The sequence below is a fragment of the Seriola aureovittata genome, chromosome 15 (assembly GCF_021018895.1).
Source record: "Seriola aureovittata isolate HTS-2021-v1 ecotype China chromosome 15, ASM2101889v1, whole genome shotgun sequence".
In the NCBI taxonomy this organism is placed as follows: Eukaryota; Metazoa; Chordata; class Actinopteri; order Carangiformes; family Carangidae; genus Seriola; species Seriola aureovittata.
In genome coordinates this window covers 17,486,559-17,507,469 of record NC_079378.1, presented here as the reverse complement: position 1 = coordinate 17,507,469, position 20,911 = coordinate 17,486,559, and the positions used below count along the sequence as shown (strand labels likewise).

General features: G+C 40.4%; 1 protein-coding gene across 2 annotated transcripts; it reads left to right on the top strand.

Annotated features, from left to right (window-relative positions):
* Window positions 1–1,655: 1,655 nt before the first annotated feature.
* On the top strand, window positions 1,656–20,512 carry LOC130183082 (gap junction delta-2 protein-like). 2 transcript variants are annotated; one of them, XM_056398428.1, is made up of 3 exons: window positions 1,656–1,897; window positions 3,765–3,821; window positions 18,107–20,512. In XM_056398428.1, exons 1-3 carry the CDS (start codon window positions 1,827–1,829, stop codon window positions 18,969–18,971), a joined length of 993 nt encoding a protein of 330 aa, XP_056254403.1. In that variant the 5' UTR covers window positions 1,656–1,826; the 3' UTR covers window positions 18,972–20,512. The 2 variants fall into 2 exon arrangements, with proteins under 2 accessions (XP_056254403.1, XP_056254405.1); XM_056398430.1 differs by lacking the exon at window positions 3,765–3,821 and having other exon boundaries at window positions 1,659–1,897.
* The last annotated feature ends 399 nt before the right edge of the window (window positions 20,513–20,911 follow it).

Sequence of the window (20,911 nt, the reverse complement as noted above, 5' to 3'; positions counted from 1 at the left end):
ATGGGGAGAGGAAATACAAAAAAGGTATGAAGGTTGGGTCAGGGTAAAATAGGTGTGTTGTCATCACCAATACAGTAAGATGGAGAAAGGGAGGAGATAGATGGGGGATGGGGTGGAGCAGAGCCACAATTCCCCTGTAATCCTCCTCCTGGAAGCATGGGCTGGGTGATGTGTGGCAGAGAGTGAGAAAAGAGAAGAGAATGGGAAACACCGCCGAGCCTCCAGACTGGAACAAAGGATGACAGTGAAGACAGGGCAGAAGGCACGGTTAGATCTCAAATCCCTTCTAACTGTGCAACAGCAGGCAGGAACAGACACAGCATTACAGTGGGAGGCGTTCTTGCAAGCATAAGTGAAGCAGCGATCAGGGTAGCAATCCTAGCACATTTACCAGAGGAGGGAGGCAGGGAAGGAGGGAGGGAGAGAAGAGAGAACAGATCTATGAGAGGAGGAAGAGGAGGAGGAGGAGGGGGGGGATTGTTGCATGCTCACACAGACAGCGATAGAGTGATTTCATGAGCGAGAAAGAGACACAGACAGAGAAGGGGAGCACAAAGCAGAGATGGGGATCGAACACGGACACAGAGTTAGCTGGCAGGACTGAGATCTGCACACAGACGTGAGCAAAGGAGGGGAGAGAGGATAGAGTGGAGGTTGAAGGGGAGCAGGAGGAGAAGGAGAGAGAGAGAGAGGGATGCAAGATGATGGAACCCAGAAATAGGCTTCACAGGACAGCTTTTCATCCCTGCTTTCTGCGACATTCATGACTCTGGGCATTGGACTGTGCTGAAATTAGCCAGGGGGAAAACACAGGACAGCAGGTCTGCAGCGCACTGCCTTGGTTCAGCCTCACTGGATGCAGCAAGGGAGCTGATTTATTACTGACGGGCTGGGTGGTAGTGTGTTTGTGTATGTGGCTCTGATTGAGTGTGTGTGTGTGTGCAGGTTTTTATGGGTTCTTGTACCGCTTGGAGCTGTGGGAGAGACCATTCCTCCAGTTGTAAAATGACATTCAGCAGGCAGGAGCTTTGTGTGCTGGTGTGCAACTGCAGTCCTCAGTAGGAAGTGGGAGAGTGGGATTCAGAGCTGTCATCGAGTGCAAGTGTGTGTGGTTACGGTGTTGTTTGCTGAGGTGAGCCAAGCAGGATCATCTATATGTGATGTGTGTGTTAAGGTTAAAGTAGCAAGGGTGCAGCAAAGGCAAAGATCCTGCACAATGCAAGGACAAGCGCAGAGCAGTACTGATGGCAGGGAGTGCAGCTAAAGTACAAGGAGTGCCCTGGGGTTGCGTGGAGGACAAAGGAAGGGACCGATAAGGAAGAGGAGAGAAAGCAAGGGGACGAAGAGAGGCGAGTGGAAAAGAGAGGTTGAACATGGCTGTCATATGGTGAGCTATAGCATATGCTGTAGCGCAGAACAGACTGGTGCGGCAGGGGGAGGACAAGCATCACTGCATAGGGGAGGGGGAGAGACTGAGGGAAAGAGGAGAGGGAGGCAATCAGCTCAGCACCTCTCCTCCACCAGGAAGAGAAGCACAACGGGACAGGCCAAGGAGAAGACACTCATTCACACGCACAAAGTCAAAGACACACTGACGAGCATCCAGGTCAGCGTGTAGAGGTCAGGAGGGAGCTGGTGTGGGACGGTGGGGGGGGGTGGGGGCAGGGGACGGGTGTACCCCCGCTGGCCGGCAGGTTCACAAGAGTGCAGGCCGGTCCTGGGAAGAAGAAGAAGAAGAAGAAGAAGAAGAAGGAGTCGGTCAGAGAAAGAGGGGTCAGCTCCCCAAGTCCCTTTTCTTCTGACAGCTCTGTCACGTTTCCATCAGCATGGGGGAATGGACCATTTTGGAGAGGCTGCTGGAGGCAGCTGTCCAGCAGCACTCTACCATGATTGGAAGGTAAGACACTGATCAAGTTTGTGTGTAAAGGTGTTATCTTCCAGTTTTTTATCTGTGATTTTGTGTATACTGATGAGCTGATTCATGTTTTTATGTACCGTATACACACACATATATATATCTATATATATAAATATATATATGTAATTCTGTATGTATCAGTTGATGGCAACCCAATAGAAACCACTCGTCAGACTTGTCCCAGTGCTCTCCTCTGTTCTACAGTCCCCCACAGTGATTCCTGCCTCCCTTCGTCCTTTCCTCATCCTGCTCTCCTCACCCTCCACACCCATCATTAGTTAAGGGATAAACTAATTGCACATAATCAATAGCAGGCTTTACTGGGCATTATGGTTAATTCAGAGAGGTTCCTGTGTTGATACTACCTAACAGGCTTGCTATTGATAGATTACGCTTGATGCTGTTGGCCACAGACCAATAGGACAGAAGGAGGAGAGGGGAGTGGGAGTGAGGGGAGAGCAGAGGTGCAGAAGATGAAAGGATGGTGAACAAGCAGGTGTGGAAGGTAGAATCAAAGGGGAGTAAATGGCTCTGAACTCTGTGCGAACTTGAGAGAAAAAGGAAAAAAAAAGTTCATTCAATTTGTTCTTATGAGCAGACACTTATTTGCATCAATGTAACATTCTGATCAAATCCTTTCTCATATTTTGTGTGACAGTGGTTCGTGGTGGAGGGTTGAACAGATGAGCTTTTAGTTTGATCAGCAGTGGAGACATGCCATGGAGACATGCTGTAAAATCTGTGTGAAAAATGTGCTGCACATCATCTCTGTGTGATTAATTAAAAGCAAAAGTGGAATTTTCCACCCATTAAACACAATCCAAATGTCACGCTGGGATGCTCATTTGGAAAAGTGAGGAGTCAATATGGTTTATCCTGTGAAACCTGGATGTATAGATTTGTGATTTGACAATTACTTTTCAGAGAGAGAGAGAAAAAAAAAACAAAGACGCAAAGACAATGAATTTGACTGCACTGCTGTGCTCGTTACCCCAGACCACAGGTAGTCTGCAATGAGGGCATGGCCTAACCTCTCTGTTCCGGTAGCTTTGAGTGTGTGTGTGTGTGTGTGTGTGTGTGTGTGTGTGTGTGTGTGTGTGTGTGTATCTGAGAGAGAGTGTGTATCTGGCTCTAAAAAAAGGAGTGAAAATTGTCTCATGCTTTCATTGACTACACAGAGGGATTAGGCTATATCCATCAAAATCAGCAACATTGTAACAGCATCAGAGCAACAGAGATGATGTGAGCCACTTAATTCAAAAACTTGTGTTGACCAGGAATCTGAAACGGTGCAAGATGGAGATTTTCCTTCTAACCAAACACTACACCAAGTCATTTCAGTGAGTTCTTCCTCGGTAGTTGAAAGTGTGTTAACCAATGAAATCACCTGGTCTAGTCTAGTGGAATGAAAACCTGCATATAGTGGAGCATGTTGACTTGATTTAAAGATGCATTAAGCAATATAGATATTTTGTACCATTGAATATACGACCCCCTTCTACCTATGGAATAGGTAGAAATGCTGCTACCACTGAGAATCAACATCCCACTTTGAAGCCGTGCGTAGCGTTCAGCCATTTTCAGCTCATTGTATTGGTTCTCTATAGAGTGACAAAACCAAAACAATGTTGGCTTGCATATGACCGTTGGTAGCTGCTCCCAGTGGAGGAGCTAAAAAAAAAAAAAAAAAAGCGAACTACTCAGCATGAAATGGCAAAGAGCCGAAGTAAGTCATGAAGAAAGTTGAACATTTAGCAAGACGAAAAGATACATCCATATTTTTCTCATGAGCTGGGAGACCAAGCAGGGGCTAAATGCCAGTGAATATTGGGATTACATTCAACAGGTGGCCAGAAAAAGGAGACCAAAGGGATGTCCGTGTTGCTCTGTTTCTGCTGGATATGTAAGTAGGCAACTGTTTGCTAACATGTTAGCCATAACAACTTCATAAGCTAATTGCTAACTGTTGTGAACTTGTTCTGGAGTCTTTCCGCCCCCTAGTGGTCAAAAATTACTTAATGCAGCTTTAAAATCCAGTAATACCCTGAATCCGTAATACCCTGGAAGCACAGGGTACAAAAATGGTGAAAATTAATCTTTGGAGGATTCACTGAGTGTAAGCCACCTACAGTTTTTCAGAGGCACAGAGGCAACTCTCAATTTGTCTGCTACCTCTTTCAAAAGTCATAGTGAATACTTTGATGAGGTAATGGCTTCCTCTTATATGCTTAATTTGAGCTATTTGTTGATCATGCTGGCTGGCTGAACATTATAAAGGGTGCTCTGAATACCTAAAGTACATTTAGTAAAATGAACAATGCTTTTTTGGGTCATTTTAGAACAGTCCTTTATGCACCAGTTTTTGTTCTTCATATGATAGAGTATACTAGATGAATTACCCACCTTCCAAAATGTAAATAAAATTAGATAGTTAAATTATCATCTGAACTAGTAAAAACATTTGATCATACAGGAAGTAGTTTCTGTGATGCCCACAGCTATGTGCTACTGTGTTGAATACAGTGAAATGCTCTGTAAATTATCCCTGTGTGTTTTGGTTTCCCTTAGACTGTGTTTGTCCTCCAAGGCTCATTAGCTGACCCTAGGGCATTAGCTGTAACATTAGCTGCTTCCCAATGAGGTTCCCTCCTTCTACTCTGCTTGTCTATGCCATGTGAGCCAAGATACATTGTCTTTGGAGTCAGTTTGTACAGTATTTTTTGAGTAGCTATTTTAGGCCATAGGTCCCTGAATTTTTTCTTTTTACCATTGCCAAGCTGATTTTGATTTTGTCCCTTTTAGCTATCCTGTTTGCAGGATATCTAAAACGTACAACGTACTGGAGAATTCTTATGCAGTTTGGTGGACAGAGAGACACCTTGGATTAGGTTGTATAGATTTAAGTGGTGGTCTGGATCTTGACTTTAGACAGGAATTCTTAGATATCAGATGTTAGACATCCTTAGACAATTTTAGCAATAACAAAAAAGTACTGAAGATAAAGACTTGACTCCTAATCCTAAGCATGTGTCTGCATGGTCAGGAAATCAGTGACACTTAACATTTATGATCAGAATGATGTTTTTGGATGTACCAGCAAGTTGGAGAATTGTTCACCACTGGCACAGTTTTGTGCTGTAAAGGTGCCTCCTAGATTGTTTATGAGCAACTCCACACTAAATCATGTATGGAGTCAAAATTGTTGCACTGACCTCTATGGGTTGAAAGGTTCAAGTCTGTTGCACCACTGACCACACCCAACTGTGTTGTTGGGTGTGGTCAGGTGTGGTCTGTTGCACTTGTGAACACAACCAACTTTGATGTACTGTTGCACTGTTGTGCATTGTGAAGTCCTGCACTTCACAGGGTGTGGCCGGAGCATGCAGCAACTGCTAGATGGCATCACAAATAGGATGTTCAGCCTTTGTGTAGTGTCTTTTAAAGGAGTTTGCATGTGTCCGCTTGCAGTTCCAAGGATGCGGTTCCAAAGAACAGAACAGTGATATCTCCCCATGGCTGAAAAGTCTCCCCTGCATCAAAACTTTGGAACAAAGTTGCATGTCAGTCATCTGTTTGAGTGCCAACCCTCTCTCTTGCAACGTGAGGATGTACTTCCACCATGAGACACTGTCAGATAGAATTGTTGGATGTCTAGACTGTCTAATCCAGCTACAATTAAGCTTCTTCTTAATTGTAGGTTTTAAGCTAACCTATGCCGTGGCATAGGACAGATAATTAGCCTAGGAATACAGAAAAGTGATAAAAATAGAAATGGACCGACACTACGCAGTGGCATAGGTTAGCTTAATTATGGTCTTTGTAAGAGACAGACAAATTGAGAGTTGCTTCTGTGCCTCTGACTAACCACAGGTGGCTTGCATAATACGACTCATTCAAAGATTAATGTTGTGTATTGTGATTTCCATAAGCCTGACTTCTAACTGGGTGATGTGAAGTGTGTGCATGGATAACCAATAACTGTAATCATGATTATACAGTGACAGAAATCATTGTCAAGGCTGCAATAACCTCATTGACCAGCCCAGACACAGTTTACTGTATTTTACTGTATTCACAGTTATAATGACATTATGGTTTTCAGCAGTGGATACCCGGCAGTTCAGTATGGCCTGTATCACAGTAGTATTTCAAGCTTTCCCACTCTGTGTGTCAATTAGGTAAATTATTTAAGTTTCTGCTCTTGATGGGCAAAAGTAGTGATGACACAACCAGGGGTATAATTTTATACTTGGTGCATGTAATAAACATATGGCCTCAGATTTTTTGATCAAAATTTCTATTTGTACTTGTGTAAATATTCCTACTAATATTTCCCTGCAGAAACTGTGGGTTGACTTTTAACTTTAAAAGCAGCACATTGCTACAGAGCAGCCTCAGACTTCCACACTTTCTATAAACGTCTATACATGATTTTTGTCACCAACACATAAAATGTTTTCGTGTTGATATGCTGATGATATACAGCTGTATTTGTGTAAAATATGACGCCAGCAGCCTTGATAATGTTTGCAGTTGTGTTATGTGTCTCAAAGTTTTGTACACATAATGATTAATTTATACTACACTATACTACTATAGTAAACACATTATTGTAATTCATAAAAATGTTGGTAGGTTTGCAGCTAGTATTAAACTGTCAGACAGGTATTTTCTGGTAGGTCTGGTGTAGCACTATACAATATAATCATGTAAAAATCGTTTCTACAATTAAAGTTATTCATTTCCTTTTCCTTCCATCCTCTTCATTATTTTTCCATATCAGACTGGCATTTGAACACCTCCACAATATACTTTTTGTGCAAATAAGACGTGTTTGTTTCAGTTGGACAAACATCTGACTTACTCATCTGCCAAAAACAGATTTCTCCACATAACACTGCAAAAAAATGAATGTGGCATTTCTCTAGCATCTCGGGCCATCTGTCTTTGTGCCCCATCGGTTTCTCCATGTGAAATGTCACTTTTACTTTCTTTTGATGAAGACACATATATTTTGATTTAACTTCTCAGATTGTCCTGAATACTTTATATAAATATCCACATTTTCTGCTACCTACTTTATATGGTATTTAAACATAATTCTGTGATTCATTCTTGCAGCATACTGCAGTAAATCATATACACAAACGGTGTACGTTAAAACATGACACACTTCATATCTTCTTGTTCACATATGGTGCTCAGAGGTTTTGCAGACCACAGGCGTGTCTCATTGTGTGTCTTATAAAAGACGTGTTCTACCATGACAGGATGAAGCCTTTGGGTTTGAGTTATTCACCTTGCAGGTAGGAAGGAGGAGAGAAAGGAAGTGTGTTGATGCATCTTCTCCTACACTGCAATGCCGTAGTGAGGTCAGTGCCAAAGAGAGGTAGAGCGAAAAAAGAGGCAGAGATAATGGAGGACCAGAGTGATCTACGGAAGATAAAAAAAAATAAAGGTTGCTGGATGGAAGGATAGAGAGGAGAGGATGTGAGCTGTAGAGGAAGATCCAAAAGGTGTAGAGGGTAGAAGTAGGAGACAGAGGAAGGAAGGGAGAAGTTTTCCCTCTGCAGAGGTTCAGTGGAGAATCTGTGTCAGAGCTCCTTCCTATGGAGCTGCTGACTGACCCTGCTGCTGAGGAAACTGCACACACTAAACACACACACAAACTCAATGTTTGTGTTGCATTGTTAAGGTTTTCTACACAAGACCTTTTGTGTTCTTTGATTTCACGTTCATCTGAATGTAACGCTCTCACTGTGGCTCTTGTAAAAGGTGAGGACAATGCTATTCTGAGAGAAATTACATGCAATTTTCACAGTCTATCCAAACACAGCAGTGCAGGTTTGGCTAAATATAACAGTACATTTAATAAGAGGCAGAAGTTCTGTTTGGGTGAAGCAAATTAGCCCATCATGTGTTTTGCACTACATTTCATATATTGTATTTCAATGATTTTCAATTATTATTAATAATAATAATAATAATAATAATAATTTTTAACAATAGTGGATAAAAGTTATTTTAGAAAATGGATTATTGTAATTTAATCTATGTACTCTGTATTAAATCTCTTTATACATTTACCTATGCAAAACAGAGTTAAATTATTTTTATTCAACACCTATATCTCCCCACAGCATTATAAATACTTCATAAAATGTAAAGTGTAAAGTGTTATGTAGCCCTTGTTGCAAGTTGTTCTTCATGTCAAGCCACTCATCAAAAATGTATGCAGTTTTGACCACCCTTTTAATATAATGGACAAAGAGGACAGGATGTGAGATGTGATATATATATATAACACCATGTTGGTCTTTAATTCTGTTTATATGGTACAGAAATAAAAATAGACAGATAAATAAATAAAGACAGTACATAAATAGACAGGCTTGAAAGGTTTGATCAAACCAAATATATCTACACTCCTATTCATTAGCTGTAAAAGCAAAATGACGATCTGTTCCTTTGGCCTGAAGTTGTTCAGTCCTGTAGTTTTCATGCACATGATTGTGCTCTCTCGCCACTTTTCCTAAATGGGTCAGGATTTCCACAAGAAGGAGGTACCCTACTTTGAGAAGGGCACCCTACTTCTTCCAAAATAATTTGAATGCAGAAATACTCTACTTCAATTGAGGGCATCGCTCTGTCTAATAGTAAACTGGAATATATTTCACATATCATCGAAAGTCATCTCCCTGGGTAAAATCTATACTTTCTTTGAAGATAAACAAAGGCGAATATATCTCAGCATCTGAAAAGATTAGTAATCCATCATCGTGTGGCGTGGAGCGGGTCTGTCTTTCAAACTAAGCCATTTTTCCTAGGATCCAGAGTTGTCATTAGTTTATTTGTGCAGCAATCCCTGATGTTGAATGTTATTGATTATACTGTTTGATGGAGGGGGGGGGGGGGGGGGGGGGGGGGGGGGGGGGGGGGGGTTTGCCAGTAAAGCTGACCTCAGCTTTCATTCACCACAGGCTATTATTCATCCCAGCAACACATCAACGGTGTGTGTATGAGCTCTATCAGGCGTGTAATGTTTCCGTATACATAGCTTAAATGTTTTTTATTCCAATGATTTTCCCACATCTCGTGAAATTCTTTTGTTAGGTTAGGACAGGTTTTATTAAATCCACATGTAGACCTATGAATGTTTGAGGGCATGATTTAAGCTGTATTTCGAAGCTCAAAAATGGAGATACATGTAGAGTGTATAGAGATATAATACATTTTAAACCTGTGTATTTTTCAGTAAAGACATATCCAATAACTAAGGACATATTAGTTCTAGATATATCCTATATTGCTGTTTGCATTTTGAGTCATTTTGTGGTTATTTAGTCAGTTTTTTTTACATCATTAATGTAGTCCAATGAACACCACATCATGTATTAGAGAGTCAAATGTACTGACCAATATAGACATTTCACCAAGAGAAAACACAGGTTGATTTGAAAGGTCAAGAGAATGTAAAGCAACATATCTATGGTATTTTCTGTACATTATGTTTTCCTTAATGTTGTATTCCAAAGGCAAACATTTGTATTAAATTGCCATAGGAGTTCATTAATGTAAGGAGTGCACTAATTACAGTGAGTTATCTTCATAATGACTACAGTAAGGTATTACATGTGGGAAGTGCTATGTTTTCTTTATAGTGTCATTAGAGTGCTTTTAATTGTCATAGTAGGTCGCTGATTAAAATTTATACTCAATACTACACTCAATAAGTTACTTGAAACAAATAGAAAAAAGCAGGATGGGTGAGAAATAGACTTAAAGGTATGATGGAATTAAAAGTGTCAAATTAAATTCATGGTGCAGCACAGAAATAAGCAGACAGGAAGAAAGCTCTTACAGCATCAGTTATCAGCGACAGCCAGGTTTTATCAAATTAGCAGAAACATGAATAATCTGACAGAAAGTTCGCAAAAGCCATAAGTGAAGGAGGTGTTACTTACAGAGTTGGTGGCCTTAAGACTTTTTCACTTTTGAAAAACGTCAGTCAGAATTGGATGTTTTTCATTACAGCAGCAAATACACAGCATACTTTACATCAAATGATAGTTACTGTATAAACTGTGTAGTAGAAATAATAATGTTTAAAGCTAAAACTACGTATAATGCTTTAGGAATAACTCAGTGACAAAATCACTGAAAACAAATACCGGACTCTGCAGTTCCCTTAGCTCTATGGAGCTTTTTAGCGTCTTTTAGCTAATTGTTTTTGATTTACTCTTAACTACTCTCATCAACATCCTCTCCCAGTACCTTATAGCAGTGAACATAGTTTAGCATTTAGTCGCTAAAGAGCTGGTAGAGACCAAAATCAGAGCTATAAGGAGAGTGAGTGTGGTCTTTACATTTTTGGGTGTCCAGAAACATGAATCCAAATCAGTGCTAATTAAGCAATATCACATGAGAGGGAGTGATGTTGTACTGAATACCATCACTAAGTAAAAAAGGTTCTGTTTACTATGGTTACGCATTAACAGCACAGAATTTTGTAGAAACCTTTTCGGACACTTATAAAAAGTAATTTCATATTCCACAATTATACATCACTTAAAATGCCCTTATGCAAAAGTGAAGGTTAAACATGCTGTTTTGCACGGCACGTTAGCATTGTCTGAAAGATTACTGGCCCGATAATAACTGGTACTTTTCAGCAGTGAAATGAAACCATTCAAATGTGACATTGTGGTTGCCATGGTTAATTATGTAGCAAAGACACACATCACAATTCATTTTTCATTATTTTTTATTCTCAGTAGAACTGGTTATCTCTTAATGAAAAAACATAGAGTGAAATCAGCTGCACTTTTGGATTTTTGTGCAAATATCATTACACAACCAGCTTGTCAGTGTGATTGATCAAACATTGAAACTGACACATATACAGTAATAGAAATGTATTTTGTGAAAAGCTTAATTCAGAACAAAAACAATTATGAACATTTCATTGTTCGTGTCAGGTCAGATTTATTTCTACATCCTTGAATCTTCTATCTTTGACTCTGTTCTAGACAAGCCGGCCAAGTGGGGCAATGCCTAGTGAGCTGAGTCATTGACCATTATGACTGAGGAGGAGAAGTCGTGTCAGTCCTGTGTGCTTCTGGTTAATTGTTGCCAGTTTGACTAACGTTAAAAACTGTGCAAGAGGGCTGAGATGCTTGTCTTTGTTTATAATCAGATTATATTTATGAGAGCAGATTTGCACCACACTGACTTCACATAATGATAAACACAACTCTTAAACGCCTAGGTCACTCGACATAAATCATGGTGACAGCTGTAGCAGACATAATAAATTGACTATCAGGTCAACCACATAACTCCAGTTAACCACAACTTTAAGTGGGAAAATACATGATATAATGGCATAATATATTAAACTACAAAAGTTCAAAGAATTTGTCATTTACTTTGGTCATTTACATCATCTCCTGTTTTATTCTGATGTGTATTCTTCTCATATCTGCAGCACATCTGCCAAGGAGCTGAGGAACACATATAATTTTCCACAAGTTCAGCAGCAAACAAAAGGGTCTGCAACAGGTCCAGACAGACTCTTCTACAGAGCTAAGGCCAAACTCATTACGTGCAAGTGAAGGTCTACATGTGTTTATTTTCACCAAAAAGTTATACGTAGTGAGATAAAACATACTGACATTAAATGAGTGGGCTGATGGGGGTCAGTGAGAGAGAATCTACTCTGTCTCACTGCAACAGTAGACAACAGATGAGTCTTCCATCAAAAGCCTGTGTAAGTTATAACTTTAGATTTAACATCCCTGGATAATTACATGGAATTATCACAAAAGAGCCTTTCTGCAGACAATTTTTGTCTAATAGTTTGTGTTTCACACTGAACTACAACCAATATCCTACTATTATTTTTATATTTCGCAGAAAAAAGGATGTTGATCGTGGAGAAGCAGTTATCGCTCTAAATAAATTTATTGAATATTCTGAAATAGCATACTGATGCAATCAGCAAATTATGCTGGTTAGGAACCGAAGGGAAAATGCTGATACCATTCATTTGAAGGTTTTTAACGCTCAAGTTATTTTAGATAGAAACACTTCTGCATAATGTTTGCCTCCCTTAGCTGGAATTGAGATGAAAGCACAATTTTAGATGAAAGGCTAATTTTAGATGGCATAAAGACAAATGGGATGGCAGAAGGCTGCATCTGGTATACACTGCATCATTATCATCGCGCATGGTTGGGCCGTGCAGTGACTTAATGGAAAAGTTGTGTGTAGAATTTTTCAAACGCAATATCCTGCAGCTTTGGACAGTTATCCATTTGTTTCAATGCAGGAGTTTTGCTCAAGAAAATAGTTACAGCTAAGAAACGTTTGCATCTGAAGATTTATGCATTTTAGTTTTAATATATTATCATAACTCAAGTCTAGCTCATATCTGTCTGATATTAGGTATAATTATAATTATAATACCCGTAGAGCCTCCCCTAATTAACTTTCTCTATTTCCTTTTTTATTCCTGAAACAGCTGGAAATTTCCTTCAGAGTTGTTACGGGAGCAAGCGAGATAATTACATTTCTGCACATGTTGACTCTGTGTCCTGGCACAAAGGAAATTTACAGAATGAAAAGACCATCATGTTTTTTTGTCTAAAATCACAAATATCAAGAGTTCTTTTCTTAAACCATTTATGTTTTATATTCGTTTTATAATTTTGCTGATAAGCATTTGAAGAGGAAGCCTTCAATAAGTGAACCACCGCAGCTGAACACACACAAGTTCGGCTTATATTAATGTATTTGTCACACTGACTCTTAGTGGCTCCTCAGGCGGTCATGCATGTCTGCCTGATACGTGGGCAAGACCTAAAACTAAAACAGTTTGAGAGACGAACAGTAGATGAGGGGCGGGAGGAAAGAAATGTCTGCACTCTGGTAATAAAGCTGCCTAATTTCTACGCCTGGTAAGGTCTTTATTCATTATGTGCTGCCATCAGCAATCAGTGGAGCGTATTATTGAGAGTGTATGGGCGGGGAGAATATTTTTACTCAGGGTCTGTGTAGGCCTGCCTATGTATATGTGCAGATACACACCTTTGTATGTTTGCTACTCTAAAATCAGTTACAGTAAAGAGTGTTTTATATTCATGTGTATGTGAGTAAAGTGTGTGTGTTTCGCAATGCAACTGCTACTGTGCTCAGGGTGGTTTTTATCCCTAGAGGCTGGCGACAGCAGCTGCTGTATGAATGAACGTATGTGTGTGTGTGTGTGTGTGTGTGTGTGTGTGTGTGTGTGTGTGTGTGTGTGTGTGAAAACCTCTGGGAAAGACATGGCCTGCATGTCCAGCCGACACACCAGCTGAAGAGCAGCTACCGTTACACTATACACACAGTCTTACAGGTCAGTCAGCTGCCTGCGTAGTTACGCAGAAGTGAAGAACCACGACGTTAAACTTTATTTACTTCCTTGTTAGATGTCCATGAGCTGCTGTTGGTCTTTGCGCTTTATGAAATTCGCTAGCTGTCAGTGATGCGGCATAAGAAAGTGAAAGGGTCACATGTGAGCCCAATTCAGTGCTACAGACAGATTCATTTTCTTTCAAATCTCATTAAATCTCTGGCTCAGTGTTAGGGATTTAGAAAGTCTCAAAAACAGAGAGGAGGTTCTCGAGGAAGCAGGCAGCTAAAGGAGGTGATGAGTGGTGACTGATGTGGGAGACAATTTACCACCTACTTAAAGGACTTTTAGGAACCATTTGATAGAAAGAGCAGTGGTTTAGTGCCTACATTTTCTTCATGTTGTCCTTTTTGAAAACTTTGCAAGTGGCTTTATTTTCATATTCAGCCCCTCAGGCTTAAGACACTAAATATTCTAAAATCGTTTTCATCATTTATGGAGATTATTAAATATTCTGCAGGTTTATACCTCGGAGCTGTCCTGCCCCCAATCTGCTCTAATGTACAGTATTGGCTTGTTACTCTGCAGAACTTAAAAACACTGATGTTTGCAGATAAGCTTCGTCCACCACTTTGTGCTAATGCAGCAATACGCCCTGTGCTGATTATCCTGTTATCCAGCAGTAGAGTACACGCACACACATACATACAAATACACACACAGATGCTCACAAACACAAACAGCACAACACTCAATACTTGCAATGTCTTGGAATTTTTTTTTTTAACGACATGAAACTGCTCAACAAACAAGTACAGACTGATATCTGCAATACAGTACTTTGAAAAAGTTCCCTATCTAAGGAAAATCCATAAGTGTGTTAAAGTTGTTATTGTGGAGGCATTATACAACCAAAGGTATATAACTGTCTGATTAAGATCACTATTGTTGGCAGGTGGTGAAACCTGCACTGAGCAAAATTTCAGTCACAAGATATGTCGTATTTCAGTAGGAAGCAAAAAGGTTTATCTATATTATCCCAAAATCCTTTGTATGGCAGTTGGCCATTTGATCTAGATCTACATTCAATCTGTCCTCCATACCTCATGCATTTAGACAATTATCACACAAACCAAGTTGATTTTACTAGGTTTGTGCTTTTAGGTGGTCAATGGTAACTCGGTGCTGCTGTAAGATTTAAGAGTGGTTGTCCATAAACTGCATGTTTGTTCTTGTTAGCAGCCTGGATCTGTTGTTAGTCCCACACGGTCTGTCATAACCATTTAAACAAATTACAAGACAGACATTTGAGTTATTATATTTATGATTAACTTTGTACCATCACAACAAAATTCTCAGCTTTTCAGGGCAGCTTCATAGTAATAAACACATGATTGCCAGATGCTTTTGATCTCTGTGAAGCTGTGCATCAAAAACTTAAAACAATAAGGAAGAGACACAGGTTCAGTCCTCTTGCCTTCAGTTCACATGCCACACGTTCCCAGTTGGTCTGGTGAATACACTGAGCATGTTGCATGTAAAGTATCATAACCTTATTCATATATCATGGAGAGACAAGTTGAGAAAACCAAGTGAAAATGCTGACGTGGGCGTTTCACACAGCATCTCATTGATGTCTGTAGATCATAAAACATTTTTAGAAAGACACTTTAAAACTGTGAATTAATTATGTTTTTAGTGATTTACAGTGCCCTACAAAGACTTTAAATGAAAAAGGAACAAAAATGAGACTGGATGAAAACGCTTGACTGTATTGTAATTTTATTTAATTTTTTCTACATTTTCTATAGTATCTGTGTGCATAAATACTGAAACCATGTTCTTTAGAACCTTTAATTTTTCTATGATAATATTTAATTGCTTATCACTTAAGATTTTTAAACTTTTATAGGCATCATTTTATTTATTTATCCATTTATTTATTTGTGTGTTTTGGAGGAAGGACAGTTTAAAATGTACTAAACAAATACAAAAATGAAATGGCTAAAATGAGATGAACTGTACTCCTGAGTGTGCACACTGCCACTGAAACAAGCCTGCAGTACAGCCTGGTGAATAGTATATATTAGGATGAGGGATAGAATTTGTCCACTAGTAATGAGAGTCACCAGTCTGCACAGAACATAAAGAATAGCTATTATTGCAAAATGGTATTGCATTTTTACTTTGCAGAGGTTCCATAACAGCTATTAATGAGGAAAAAAAGAAAAATTACATCAATCTGTTAGGTCTGAATGTTTGAGAATTTTAATTACAAACACATTTTTTACTATGGAAGGCTGCCTTAGTCTAAGAGCTTGTGTCATTATACAGAGATGTGGATAGCAGGCAGTCTTAGTGACATTTAGTTAATGCTATTACGGTGTAGTAATAATCACTGGCATGAGAAAAGGCAGACCTTGAATAGAAGCATAAAGTAAATGCAGACATGTTGTAATGCATGTTGTTGTTGCTCTATAGCCTGTTACACTGTTGTAAATCAGCATTCATCACCACAGATTCAAACAAACGCTAACCATGAGCCAGTTTCATATTTCCTATGTTATTAAAACACATATTTGAATATAAATGAGCAGCATCAACCACAGATTTCTGTCTCAGTGAGCATACTCAGCATACTGCAAATGTCTTCTTGTGGTGCAGAGAGCCAATAACAGCCCTCAGTTCAAATCCACTGCTGTCAAAAGGTCCAATGAAGGGAGATACACATGACTCAGAGCAAAGGATCAGAGAGTGACTGAATATCTTTACCTAAATTACATACACGACCAGCATTTAACTTCTGGAAGACCAAAGGTGCAGAGAAGCTTTATATTTGCTGATTTTCCAAACCCAGTGAAAGTCAGTGTAGCGTATCCGCTTGCAGCTGCTCCGAGCACAGACGGCCGGACACGTTTGCCATTTTGCACATGTCATACACATGGCTGACTCTCCCTCTTTGTCTCTGTGTCCTCGTGTCTGTCTTTCCCACACAAAAACACACACGGGTGTGCACTCGCAGGTGGAGCAGGAACAGTCCTGCAGCGGCACACTGCTCTATTTTAAGTCTGTTTCGCACCAACACATGTTCCTCTGCTTTACCTCTTACCTCAGACCTGTCTTCCGCATTGATCGCCTCATTTAAAGACATTTATTTTTTCTCTCCCCAAGGAATGAAAAAACTTTTTAGACATTTCTCTGTCTACCAACCCTCCTCTCTCCCTGCACTCGTTCGCAGAACCTCACCTTCCATTAATCTGCTGGTTGCTGTGGTAACCGGCCATGGAAGGCAGGTGTGGGCATTTTTGAGTCCTCATTAAAAGATACACTATGGAGTCTCATTTGACATGAGGATAAAAACAACAGAACAAAGACCAATTTTTCACGTACATATTTAAAATGCAGAGGAATCACCTAACATCGCCTCGATTAAAGGCTTTTGTCATAGTTGTTCTAATCCACCTGGGGCCAGCTCCCATCTATCTGTGTCCTTTATTTGCCTTGGGTGGCCCTCTTGTGCTTGCAAACAAGTGTGTTCTAAGTAATTGGCTCCCCCATGCAGGGAGCATGCACATCCACTGCATTGTGGCATAAATACCGGGGAGCCCCATGATGTGCAGGCTTTCCTTGCTCATTATAAAAAGCTGACAGTGCAGCCCCAAAGCCTCTGTCCTCCTCCGCAGTGCCCATGCTGGATCGACACCAGAAGATAACACTACAGCACACCAGTCTCTCAGAGGACGTGAAAAGCAGCTGCAATGCTCTCTACATCCACTGGCCCCTGGACACAGCTTTCTATTACTGCAGCAATGCACTAATGATTCTCAATGGGAAGTCCCCCGGGTTTTTAGAAGACGCGACGCGTATGGTTTGGCATTGAGTTGATTATAACTGACATCCATGTTACGACCCTTGAAGCAGGAGCGGCCTCCATCTTTGCAGATTTGACTGGACTGACTTTCTTGCTATCTAAGCTCTTGAGAAACATGCACCCCTAACAGTTCTGCAGCTGTGACACTCATCCTTAAACAGATTGCTGTACTCCACTGTTTCTAACCAGCTTTGACATCAAGTGGGTTAGAAACAGTAGAAAGAGGTCATTTGTACAGCAGTTTACTATTTATTAAATAGCTTAGCAACAGCGAAGAGATTTATGATAGAACACGATGAAGGGCAGGAATTGATATTATCGGAAAAATACTACCAATGCATTTGACAAAACTGTTCCCTAAATCAATGGATAGCAATCCCTGTTTAAGCATGTATGTGCAGTGACACACTCATACCAATGAATGTGGTGCTCCATTTAAGACCAGCAGTGAAGATGAGTGTGAAATCACCTTCCTCCTCTGACATCCTCTCCTGTTACAGTCTTTTATGATTAGTGAGCTCATGTGTGCATGTTATCTGGAGCGCAACTCCACTACCCAATGGTACTGTTGTCACGGCAGCGGAGTGATAGCACAAGCAAACACATTCATGCATGCACATACCGATACACTTACACATATATACATGGACATAGTTAAGTCTGACAAAGGTCCTTCCTTTGCTCTGAAACGCTTTTCAAATACAAGGTGGAACGTAATGTTATTCTGTTGCTTTAGTGTTGAAAAAGCCAATACTCAACAATCACCAATTAGATTATACTGAACCAAGACAATCATTACATTGTCAGTATTATACCCAGATATTTCCTGAACCTCTGTATATTTGCTACTCATTAACTGACACTGTCTTTCTCCCTTTCGCCCCCTCCCCTTGCTGCCCTTCCTTCTCCCTCTGTCTCTCTGCAGGATCCTGCTGACCGTGGTGGTGATTTTCCGTATCCTGATAGTAGGCATAGTGGGGGAGAAGGTGTATGAGGATGAGCAAATCATGTTCATCTGTAACACCATGCAGCCCGGCTGCAACCAGGCTTGTTACGACAAGGCCTTCCCCATCTCACACATCCGCTACTGGGTCTTTCAGATCATCTTGGTGTGCACGCCAAGTCTGTGCTTCATCACATATTCTGTTCACCAGTCTGCTAAAGCACGAGACCGAAGCTACTCTCTCCTGCATCCTTACATGGATCACCACGGTCACGGTCACCATGGCCGCCATCATGACCACCATGCTCGCAAGCTCCATTCTCGCAACATCAATGGCATCCTGGTGCATCCTGACAGCAGCAAGGAGGATCATGACTGCCTGGAGGTCAAGGAGATCCCTAATGGACCCCGAGGACTCCCTCAAACACACAAGAGTGCTAAAGTGCGACGGCAGGAAGGCATCTCACGTTTCTACGTCATCCAGGTGGTGTTCCGCAATGCGCTGGAGATCGGCTTTTTGGCCGGCCAGTACTTCCTGTATGGCTTCAATGTACCAGGGATGTTTGAGTGTGATCGCTACCCGTGTGTGAAGGAGGTGGAGTGTTATGTGTCTCGTCCCACAGAAAAGACCGTGTTTCTGGTCTTTATGTTTGCAGTAAGCGGCATTTGTGTGCTGCTTAACCTGGCTGAGCTCAACCACCTTGGATGGAGGAAGATAAAGACCGCCATCCGAGGGGTGCAGGCCCGAAGGAAGTCCATCTGTGAAGTGCGCAAGAAGGATGTTTCACACCTGTCCCAGGCCCCCAACCTGGGCAGGACCCAGTCTAGTGAATCAGCCTACGTCTGACAGAGGCTTCTCTGCCTGGGGGCTCAAGGACCTCTCAAATTTTGGAGAAGAGCTTTTCCATGGCCCAGAACCCCCGATCATTAGGGCACAAGACTCACAACTGCATTATTATTCAGGAGCATAGACAGACTGTGTGTGAAGCATCAATTCACAAAGTAGAGACTTTGACACTTAAAGAGAGAAGAATCATCTTCCTGAACAGGCAACTGTGTTGCTGTAACAAAGCTTACACCTAAAGCTTACACACTGGACAGTTGTGCTCTGCCTAGGTGACACTAGGTGCCTTCAACGAATCCAACAGATAAAACTGAGCAATTACTAATAATTAAATTAAAATACTATAAAGATAGTCTGAGATAGAATTATCCAAATTTTTTCATTATTTGCCTTTGCTGTAGGTCAGAAATAATCCCCTCGGTTTCCAGCTGTGCGCATATGCAAGAGCTTAAGCGTGTGCATGCATGCGCATGTGTGTGTGGGAAAAAAAAGCCAATCTCTGACTTTGAGACAGAAAATTGAATGCTAAACTAATCTGAACTACTGAGAGAAAGATAGTGTTATTTCTCATTGTCCATAGTCTGAGTGAAGCCACTTGCCTGACAAACAAGCACCTTTTTAAACATGTTCTAAGAAACACTGAGCATCAACTGGAACACAGTATTTGTATTTCAGTGTACCAGGCTTTTTCTTAAAAAATGTCACTATTCTTCATATTGTTTGTTGCATTAGGTGCCAGTCAGACCACAGACTGACCTCGCTCTGGAGCTTTGCCCAAAGTGAGAAATGGTGCATTAAAGACGAGTTACAGTTTCTTTTCAACACTGTGTTATGCACTGCAGGGCTCCTAATGCCTGCGAGGTATGCTGTTTACTCTCAGAACCCACTGAAATGTGTGCCAGGGTTTCCACTTTAGCTTGTAAAGTGTGACCACTGTCTTAGGGCAGGAATGGAGTTACATTAAGATTTTTTCAATTAAACAGGAAAAGTATTGTAGTCACAAATATTTTAACGTGTAACCTCAAGCTTTTTTTCACAAGCAGATTTGGTGCCATATTTCAAAGTTACTGTACATAGATGAAATGTAATACTTACACTTAGCCTTTTCCCTGTGCGGTGTAGATGGGCTTCACGTGGATGGGGAACAGGGGTTTGGGTGGTAATGAAGATTTATCATAGATTGCCAGCTTTAACAATATGTATTATTAATGTGCTCTTTGTTATGCCTTCACCCTCTAATGGAGAGTATATGTTCCGAAAAGTGTTTTCCCCTTATGGACTTTGAAAAAGGCATGTTACTGAAGCATTAATAGAATGGATAGATTATGACATGTACTTAAAAAGAGATTGTTTTATTTATTTGCATCCTGCTCCTGTGAAATGTAATACTCAGCATGCATGAAGATGAAAAATATAAAGAGATATCATAGATTCCCATTGTGGGAATATTGAAAGTGAATAACTGAAAGTCTCCAGAGCTGCAGCAATAATAATATATAGTATGTGAAGAAACATAATATGTGAATAAATTATTATGCAAACAATGACTTTGATTGTGGTGTGTTTAACAAACAAATGATAATTACTGCTGCCACGTGACTTTTACCAGGATGTTGTGATGTAAGGTAAGTGTTAGATAACAGTTACAATAACAGTTACACATTCTGAAGAAATCATGTCACTACCAGTACAATGTTGTGACAATACTCTAAAAAGCTACTAAGTAAAAACACAAACTTAAATGTACTGTAGAAGTGGTTGTTATGCAGACAAATGTCCCTTGTGAGTGTTAAATTATGATTTATTATATTATTGGATTGTTAACGCTCATATAGGCTATTAATGCGTAAGAAGCCTTGAACTGCTTTTAGAATATATTTTAGAAGTTCATCATATGTTTGGTAGATAAAATCTTTATCTGCAGATAGATAGATAGATAGATA

Excerpts from the sequence above, each read along its gene's own strand:
- LOC130183082 (XM_056398428.1), top strand. The coding sequence starts at position 1,827 with ATGGGGGAATGGACCATTTTGGAGAGGCTGCTGGAGGCAGCTGTCCAG. Across the intron at positions 1,898-3,764 it reads CACTCTACCATGATTGGAAG|GTGGCCAGAAAAAGGAGACC; the intron begins GTAAGACACTGA and ends TACATTCAACAG. Across the intron at positions 3,822-18,106 it reads GCTCTGTTTCTGCTGGATAT|GATCCTGCTGACCGTGGTGG; the intron begins GTAAGTAGGCAA and ends GTCTCTCTGCAG.